This window comes from Vitis riparia, chromosome 15 (assembly GCF_004353265.1).
Source record: "Vitis riparia cultivar Riparia Gloire de Montpellier isolate 1030 chromosome 15, EGFV_Vit.rip_1.0, whole genome shotgun sequence".
NCBI classification, from domain to species: Eukaryota; Viridiplantae; Streptophyta; class Magnoliopsida; order Vitales; family Vitaceae; genus Vitis; species Vitis riparia.
The window spans coordinates 20,630,395-20,639,860 of record NC_048445.1 but is presented as its reverse complement, the minus strand read 5'-3'; the positions used below and the strand labels follow the sequence as shown (position 1 = coordinate 20,639,860).

Below are 9,466 nucleotides of genomic sequence, written 5' to 3'. Positions count from 1 at the left end.
CATCCCATTAGGGGCAGGGCAGGGTGGGTATTCGAAAAAACCCACTCCATTTCCATCCCTATATAGAGCTCAAGCGCCCTTTCATCATTGCAAGCAGCAGAAGAGTAGTTATTCTTAAAACGAATTATTTTTTTAGAACAAATTTGAAGTACTTTTATGTATTTATTATATAATATTATGAAAAATAATTGAAAATACGAAGGATGCATCAGGATCTTTTGTGTTGTCCACAAGTGGAAAGTAACTAATTCATGGAGAATAAGCCCAAATTTGTGATTCATATTAGATTCCTTAAACAAAATTGTATTCTTGAAAATAACTAAGAAATATTTGAAAAAAAAAATGAAATTTAAGATAACATAATGAGGTTCCCTTGCTATTAATCCTTGAGCAAACCAAGAATTCCAAGGTATAAAATGAGAGACTTCATGATTGGGAGGTAGAGATTGTGATGACTTCATTAAGATTTGAGCAAATCCTTAACGGATTCAACATTAAACTAGCATAATTTCAATTTCATCTTAGGATTGAACTATGAAAGACTATCAACTTTAGCAAACTTCACTGAGGCGATCCCACAATTCTAAAAACTAAACCTCAATGTATCACCCAAATAAAAAGCCTAGGGCCAAAAGGAACTACTTTCATTCAAATCAACTTCTTGTTTCTCTTTTGATGTTGAGGCCAAAATATCTTAGGAATTATTTCTTCCAACAAATTGCTGGACACAAACAACAATTAAGGGTCTATTTAGAAAATTTTTTGAAAGCAATTCTCAATTGTTTTTAAGAATAAAATTCTATTTAAAAACTCAAATATGAAAAATAATTCTCTACTTTTTTTCAATGAAGATACTATATACTTATAAAGCAAAAGTTTCCAAAGTATTTTTTATTTTTTAAATTGTCATTCAAAAAATTCTACAAAAGACCATAAATATTTATTTTCAAAACTAATTCTCAAAAAATTGTTTTGTATCAAAAGTTTGCCAAACACATTTTTTTCCCCTTTCTTTTAATTTATGTTTAAACTATTTTTAAGAATAGTTTCCAAATAAACCCTAAATCTTTTTAGAAGGGTTTTCACTATAAAATTTATTCATACTTTAATTGCCATAAAAAAAAAATCATTTAAGCTGATCTCTACTATTTCCTAAATTCACCTCGAATACTCAACCAAATAATAATAAAACCTTTCTTACAATAATTTAATTTAATTATTCTGCCGCAGTTTTTTCCCCCCTTTTCTTAGTTGGTTGTACTATAAAAAATATGAAAAAAAAAAATTAAGTTAGAAACTTATATAGTTTCAAATTATTTAATTTTTAATGGAGGAGTTAAAATAAGCTAAATGAATTTGAAGTAATATATAAAAATAATTTATTGACTCTAAATCTATTTTTTATTTTCTTCACTTTTTTTTTTCTATTTTTTTCCCTTATATTTTCCTTTAAATTTTTTAAGAACCCAATATAGCCTTAGTTCCTCCCAATCGAATCCCTTGCTCTTGCTGAAGATGAAATTAAGAAGCAAGTTATCTTCTTCTTGTATGCAATTTGAGTGAACTTTCATAGAGGTTAATTGCACACTCTAAACAAAAGCACTAATTAGCCATGCCAAATTTGTCAAAAATTGACTACAAAGTATACAAGGAGGAATGGTTATTTTCAATTTTATTTGCTTAAATACGCAAGAAAATAATCAAAAACACAAACCAACCAGAAGGACAGAAACAAAGAAAAGGAAACATGGCCAGCTCTTATCTAAAAAGGCGCCTTCTTAAAGGTCTGGAGTATAAGATCAAGGTAGAAGGGAAACTGCACCATAGCAAAATATGCTACCGGCAGACATGCTATTGCATACAGCACCAGATATGCAGTATGTTCGAATTCATCCTTAACCAGAACGAAGTGGCCTGCACAGAAGCAAACCATCATGGCTGCTAAGGATATAAAAAGAGATGTCAAAGCCAACAAGAGCTTTGTTGGCAAGTCTCTTTGAAAATCCTTTAGGTCGTATCTAGACGTAAGTATGGACAGAAATGCGATGACGGAGGTGACTGAAAATGAGAGAGCAATCAGAGATGAAATTGCAAAGACAAAGAAGGCTGGATGCCGCTCGAGGATTGGTCTGCTGCTGCCTTCCTTCATGCCGCCTGGCACGGTGGCTGTTGTGGCAAAGGCCACGGTTGTGATCAATGTTGCCACTACCGAGCATGACTTAGAGGTGCCGGCTAGCCATTTGCCGCCTTGTTTTACCAACTCTTCGTGTGACTCCCTGAAGACCTCCTTGGGTGTCATCTTGTTGTTGTTGAGACGCGTAAAGAAATCTCGTCGTACAGAATGCTTTACGTACTGTGGTCAATTCCAATTAATGCGATTTAAGCTAACAGTATAAAATTAAACAGCTCACCATGGTAAATGGCAGATTATAAATGGGAATGGGTGTTAATGTGGATACTTTTTCCAAAAATTAAACCAATAAAACAAGAAGAAAAATATGAATATACCTTGAACCACTTGATTTCCCTTTGCATTTGCAGTGCAGCAAAAGGGTAAGGCCGATAATCACCTAACGTTGCAGCAACATGCAATGGACTGTTCCCATTATAATCAACTGCACGAAATGCACTTTCGTAGGCACGGACATCCCTGACTAATTGCTAGTACAGTTTGGTTTGCCTATATTCGACTGCCAGAAGCACTATATTCTTGCCAACTGAGTCGGTGTCCAGAATATCCGAGGGGAAAATCTCTAGGATTTGCTCAACCATTTCAGTTATACCATTCTTCGCTGCAAGTATTATTGGTGTCTCCCTTCCTTTGACAGATGGTGTCTCCCTTCCTTTGAGAGAGGTTCTCGAGAACATTGATTTTCCTTCTACCATTGGAGCGTAAAAATTTTAAAATGTAAGACCATTTTTAAAATTTGAAGGACCAAATTTATATTTCTCTAATTCAATCTTGTCCATATATGGACAAGAATTTATAATCAATGTATCTATATAGTTAAGAGAAACATAACAAAGTGTCAGGAACTTTTCTCCCTAGCCAATATGGGGTCTCACAATCCCTCCATAAGGGCATGACGTTCTCATTGTGTTTTATGAGATTGAGAGGTCATACAAACTATATGACTTCCATATACATTTGTGGATTTATTATGATATCATCCATAACAATTTGCTCTGATGCTACACATCATATCCCGTGGTATTGCCAAATCAAATAGATTAGTTGGCTATCACATTTGGTTGGGAATTGACTCTAATACCGTCACATGTATAGATATTATCCATTTGAGTCTAGGTTTTCTATGATTTTGAAATACTTTTATATAGATAAATGAAGCTTACCACATAAAAAGTAACAGAAACTCCTTTTCCTATTCGTTGTGAGACTACATAATCTTTCCCATGACATTACTAGGTCAAACCAATTGATTGACTCCTAAATTTAGCTAGGGAATTTGGATCGAGAACCAATGACAATGACCAATTGTCTTGTGTGTAATATCAACTCCTTTGAGCCTAAGGTTAGAATGGCTTTAATCTAGCCTTAGGCCAAAAATTAACAATATCCACACACAAGAAAGCATGTCATTACAAAATTTATATGACAACCCAAATGAGAAGGACAGAGCAACTTGATCAAATCATATCTCAAGCATGAAAACCCAATATAAGTGTTAGTGCATTACTTTAGTGAGATTAAGTCGACAATCTTATTCCATTCATCCTGATTCAATATTCTTTATATTTTCATGTGACTTATCCTCCTTTGAAGACTTAAGGTTGCTACAAGATTAGTTTTGAGATAATACATATAATTATTGTTAAGTTAATTAGGAACAATAACATAAAAGACATAAAGTGAACTTGTATGGAACTCAAGAATAAAAGAAAATTGAAAACAAATGTAATTTGAGAATTTATTTTGAGAAAATAAGTTCAATGCTTGCTCTTTTTTCTCTCTTTTTTTTTACCATGAATCCAGTGATGCTCTGTTTGATTGTCCACAAAAAGGGGAATGAAAATTTGAATTGCTTACCTCCTTTTTTAAAGTTTATGGAGAAAACAAACAAAAGTTGTGTGGCAAAACTTTTGGAAATTTTGTGATTGTACGAGATTGATTTTTGTTTTGCTTTTAGAGATTTGTAGGAAAAATCATTGGATATTTGTCTTGTTTATTTGCGGGAATGGCTAGTCAAGCGGGCTCTTTAATTTTGTTCTTATCTTTAGCTGGGGCTTGAGTTTTGTGAGCTTGTTATTAGTTCAATTCTCACATCTTGTTGGAGATTATACAAAATTATCAATCATTTTGTTTTAGAAAAATTAAATTTAGTGCTTTCTCTTTTTTTTTTTTCCCTCTTTTATTTTTTTTAACACAAATCTAAATTATCTAATGATGCTATGTTTGGTTATCCATAGAAAGTGGGAGAGAAAAAATTGGAAGCATTTCATGCTTAAAAGTGATCTTTTGCCACAAATATTTCATAGAAAAATTTATTATTTATTATATTTGGGTTTAATATATATATATATATATATATATATTTTGCCATAAAAATTATTTTGATGATTAAAAATAATTAGTCGCAAACCTGTAGCTGCGAAGATGCCCTAAAAAATTTTTTTGGTAAAAGTTTTTTTGGTATATAATATCTTCTTTTTGCTACAACATGCTTCATGGCCAAAAAGTATATTTGTTGTAGTGAAGGAAAATATTTTAAAATTTTTTTGAACTTAAAAAGAGTTTTTTTTTACAAATCTTTCTTTGATTCTCTAAGTTTCCTAAAATGTTTTTTTTTTCTTGGGTAAAATATGATTTCTAAATTGAGTCTAAGTCCCCTAGGTTTCTTTAATATAAATATGCCTCTTGGGGGAGTTTTCTTTATAACTCATGTTCCTAAGTTTTTAAGTCATTATTATTCAAAATTAATGGATTATAACTCTGTGTGGTCTCCCGGCTCTATTATTTTTACATTTGTAAAATCTATGAAGGGTGTTGTGGGTTATTTTCCACTAAATTGCTTGAGTACTTATGCAATTGAAAATCTTGGTTTAATTAGTAATTGACTATCTAATTAAAGAAGTCATTAAAAAAAATAAAAACAAAAATCTGTAATCATTGGGCTAAATTGAAAAAGACTTATTCACCCCATTTCTAAGTAGTTTCGTGGAACAAGATCTTAAACTCTCAATAAAAATAATCCAATGAGCTAAAATGATAGCCAAGTGCCAAAAACACAAATGCCTAGGTTGCAGCTAAATTAAGAAATATTCTCCCAATCAAACATATTCTTTAAATCAGAAGTCTTTAAATAAAAAATCAATAATCTCCTAAATAAATTAAAATGTAACAAAAATAGCAACTATTGGATGTATGAATGACTACAATATCAAAAGTCTATATTCCCTGTTAGAGTCTTTGGTTCATGTCTATATTATTTACTATTGATGCAAACCTTTTCTTATCCTTCATTTTTTACTTTATTTGATCCCTTTCAGATTTTCCTAGTTAGTGTTTAGAAAGAGAGAGGGAGGGAGCTTTACATACCTTCATCGATTTCCTCGCGCAGATATTCGGGAAAATCATGGCTTGACCCTGGATCACCTCCCTTAGAACTTATATTATAGTTATGGTGAGAAGATTTACGAAGCATGAGGTCCATGATCTGAACAGACCATATGTTCTTTTCTTTCTTTGCTAGCATCTTCTTTCTCTTATCTCTTAATCCGAACACCCACACAATTAAACGCACTGAAATAGTTCCAACCTAGATGGTTAACATATATAACATGTTGGGATGGTAAGTAGGATGGTGATATACCTATTAATCCAAGGATGGTAAGTATGATCATGATACTTGTGTGATAATTGGGGGGGAAAAGTTGAGGTCTTTCTTGAGCTTCAATATTGCTTGATCGTTTCCCTACATATGAAAATGGATTGAGAGAGGGCATTACTTTATTTGGGAGTAAAATTTTTATAGTGAATAGTAAATAGTAAACAATTCTAAGAAGTGAAAAACTCTATTCCATGTTCAGTTTAAGTTTAGCTAATTTTAATAAAAGATTTTACGATTTAAAAATAGCTCAATATGAAAGCCAAATATAAATATATTAGAAATTATATTTCTGTTGATTCAGGAAGCTATTTATATTTAATGAAACTTTATAATATCAATATCACATTAAGATTATAAAATTGACTTCAACTTCAACTTTCAGTTACAACCAATAACAAAGAGTAATCCTAAGTAGGCTTGGAATTTGAATTTGAATAGTAGACACATGGTTAGCTTGAGAATGACTGAAAACTGTGGAACACACTTAACAATTTTATTATGCTTCAAAAGTAGCAAATTAGTTAGCCCAAAATCACTATTTTATATACTTACAAGAGGTAAAATTCTTTTTCATATGAAGTTTCACTTTAGTAGATATCTTGTACAACATTTAATTACCTTGATTCTCACGAGTATCATCATATCTTTCTTCAGGATCTTCACAATAATTAGCATCATTTGCCTGCATATGCTTTTGAGACATTGGCGAATTCTCTCTACGAGTTACTGAAATTGTACAATGCATCATAAACAAAGAGATGAAAAAGTCATGCATGCATGCAATATGATACGGTAATGATATCATATATATATATATATATATATATATATATAAATTAAGTGCCTTACAATGGGTTGAACCAATAGCATGGGAGGAAACTTTGCACAATGATCCATTATTATTAATGGGTAACTTCACAATTTCTTATGGGCACAAGCATCCCAAGTAATTTAGTCTTGTGGTTCTTCATTATCTATGTATGATCTTGACCATTTTTTCTTAAGTGCTCATTTTATATGGGTTTTTAATTTAATATTTCTATATATTCAGCAAGTGTGGTCATTAGGAAGAATTTATTGAATCCATCATTTGAACTCACAATAAATCAAAAGTTCCTCTTGCTTCCCAGCTGAGAGCCTCGAGTATTGTGCAAGCACGTGTATATATATTAGTTGTCTTGTTTGGAAAAGAAAAAAAAAAAATTATTTGAAAAATGATTTTTACCATGTTTGGCTTATCACAAAAAATATGCTAGGAAATAAAATATAATTATAATTAAAATTTGATTTTAATTATTTAATCTTTATATGAAAGAAAAAATATAAGTGAAATTTGTTTAAAAAACATGTAAAAATAATTTATACTCATAGTGTAAGGTAAAAAAGTCATACTATGTATCCTTATACATGGTTGGCCCCTATAATTAATCCATCACTATGCACGAACAAGCATACAACTATCATGTTGTTTGGATACATTTGTTTTGTAATATTAATTCTTATATAAATTAATGTAATTACTCTTTTGAAACTTACATTAAAATGACAACACTTTTTAAATACTATTTTCAAAATTAAGGCTCTAAAAAATTTAATCACCTAAATCTGGTGTAGGTTTTTTGGATACACTAAATTTGGGTATAAAGAAAATGACTCCTTTCACCCACCTGGTCTTTTGATCATGTTGTGCAGCATTTTCGGCAATGGTTGAAAAAAATTGATACATGTCTTGTAGTTCTCTGGATATTTCTCATCAGGCTTCATTTTTCCTTTGTAATCGACAGGGACCCGTTCATTCGTGAGTTTCTCCACATGTAAGCCTTGCAAAATATATGTAAGCACAATTAATAAAGTCTCAAAGTTAATATAGGAGATATAATAGAGATACAAGTTACCAGCTCCAATAAGAAATGAAAAATTTACTCGTTGCTTTTCATGGTAATGATTAAGTTATTGTTAATTACGCGAGTCTTACAGTTATAAATAAATCTGCTTAATGGGCCCAGGTGAAGACTAGTTGCGAATACAGCTGGTTTTCCGGCCAGGATATGGAGCGGAGTGTAGCCATTCTCGTTGACACAACCGATAAGATGGTCATACTTACAAATGATATGATATGCCAAATCTGTGAAGTGAAAGAGTTCATTATACAACACAAAACAAGGATAGTATGCAAACAATATTGAAACAAAAGAAAGATATGAAAATTTAATACTAACCAAAGTACTCTCCAGAGATGGCAACATGAAGAATGGTTTCGCCATCAGCCCGTCTAGCGTTGAAATTGGATGTGCCTGCACGGTTGCATATACTATGGAGGTAAAGGAAAGCCTCTTTTTGACCACGGAGAGCAGCCAAGAAGAGAGGCGTTTCCCCTGCAGCGTTGCGAAAGCCTACCAGTTTGTCATTGTTTCCAGCAATTGACATGCACATGCCAACTTTCCCAAGTAATGCTGCTAGATGGAGTGGGGTATTCCCTCGATCATCTGTTATAATCAGAGGGCTGATTGCTAGAGCTGCCGAGCTCTCTTCAGCCTGTGCTTTGTTTTCTTCATCAACACATGTAACTAGCGATTCAACTGTACTCTCTGTGCTTTGGAAGACAGCTATATGCAATGCTGTCTCTCCTGATCTAGTGAGCTTTGCAGTTCGAACCCATGGATTTTGCTTATACATAGCAACAAACACTCCCCATTTGCCTTTCATGGCATGATTTAACAACTCCTCTTTTAACTTCTCCTGTTCCTCTGGAAGTGCCATTAATTAACTCTTCCTTCTCCTAAAACAACTGAACAACAATCACTACTAGCTAGTAAGCACGTTTACAAGATAGTTGAAAGATGTGTTTGCATTACCATATATATATATATATATAGCCGTAGAGAGAGAGAGTAACCAAGCCCCCTTTTCTGTACACCGATTGAGAATTGATACCATGCTTTGGGTTTGGGAGAAGAGCCAAGCATGGACCACATATGCTGCATTATTGCATGTCGGTACATTATGTAACACTTAATATAGCATAAAACCAGAAAATAGACTGCAGCAATATTTAGTTCTTGGAAAATTGGAAGGAAAATGTTAAAGAAAGAAAATAAAGAGAAAAAATAGAGGAAAAGGAGTAAAGGAAAAGAAAGATTTTTCATTCCATCAAGCAGATCAAGCAAAGTATCATATTGTAAGAATGGAATAAAGAAAAAAGTTAGAAGAGCCAAAGTGTTTATTCTCTTTGTTATATTTATATTTACATTTCAAAATAAGAATCTAGATGTCTTGTATTTTCATCTAGGCATCCAGCCTTTGTAAGCAATGCTTTAATTCTTTTTCAACGTTCATGTTTGAAGCTTCTAGCCTTATACAGCATGAATATTGAGCTTGTACTAAAGTTAGTAATGGTTTTGACCTACAAGTAAGATCCAAAGCTGATCCCACTATTGATGAAAGCCAATAACAATAGGTTTTCTCAATAGAGACACTATAATATCTCATGAGATTGCACTACAACAAAAATAATTTATGGTGTCACTATTTATGGTGTCACTTTTAAAATAATGACACCATATGACTGAAAATTCATAAAGGTGACACATCATATAAAATATTTTAATTAGGATAGA

General features: G+C 32.2%; 1 protein-coding gene across 2 annotated transcripts; it reads right to left on the bottom strand.

The window, feature by feature from the left end:
• Positions 1-1,645: 1,645 nt before the first annotated feature.
• On the bottom strand, positions 1,646-8,667 carry LOC117931828. Of its 2 annotated transcripts, none has more exons than XM_034852897.1 (8): positions 8,069-8,667; positions 7,825-7,974; positions 7,517-7,669; positions 6,468-6,575; positions 5,832-5,933; positions 5,558-5,761; positions 2,509-2,879; positions 1,646-2,353 (listed from the first exon to the last, which is right to left on the bottom strand). In XM_034852897.1, the coding sequence occupies exons 1-7, from the start codon at positions 8,607-8,609 to the stop codon at positions 2,662-2,664; spliced, it is 1,476 nt and encodes a 491-aa protein (XP_034708788.1). In that variant the 5' UTR covers positions 8,610-8,667; the 3' UTR covers positions 1,646-2,353; positions 2,509-2,661. The 2 variants fall into 2 exon arrangements, with proteins under 2 accessions (XP_034708788.1, XP_034708789.1); XM_034852898.1 differs by having other exon boundaries at positions 2,509-2,876.
• Positions 8,668-9,466: the final 799 nt, after the last annotated feature.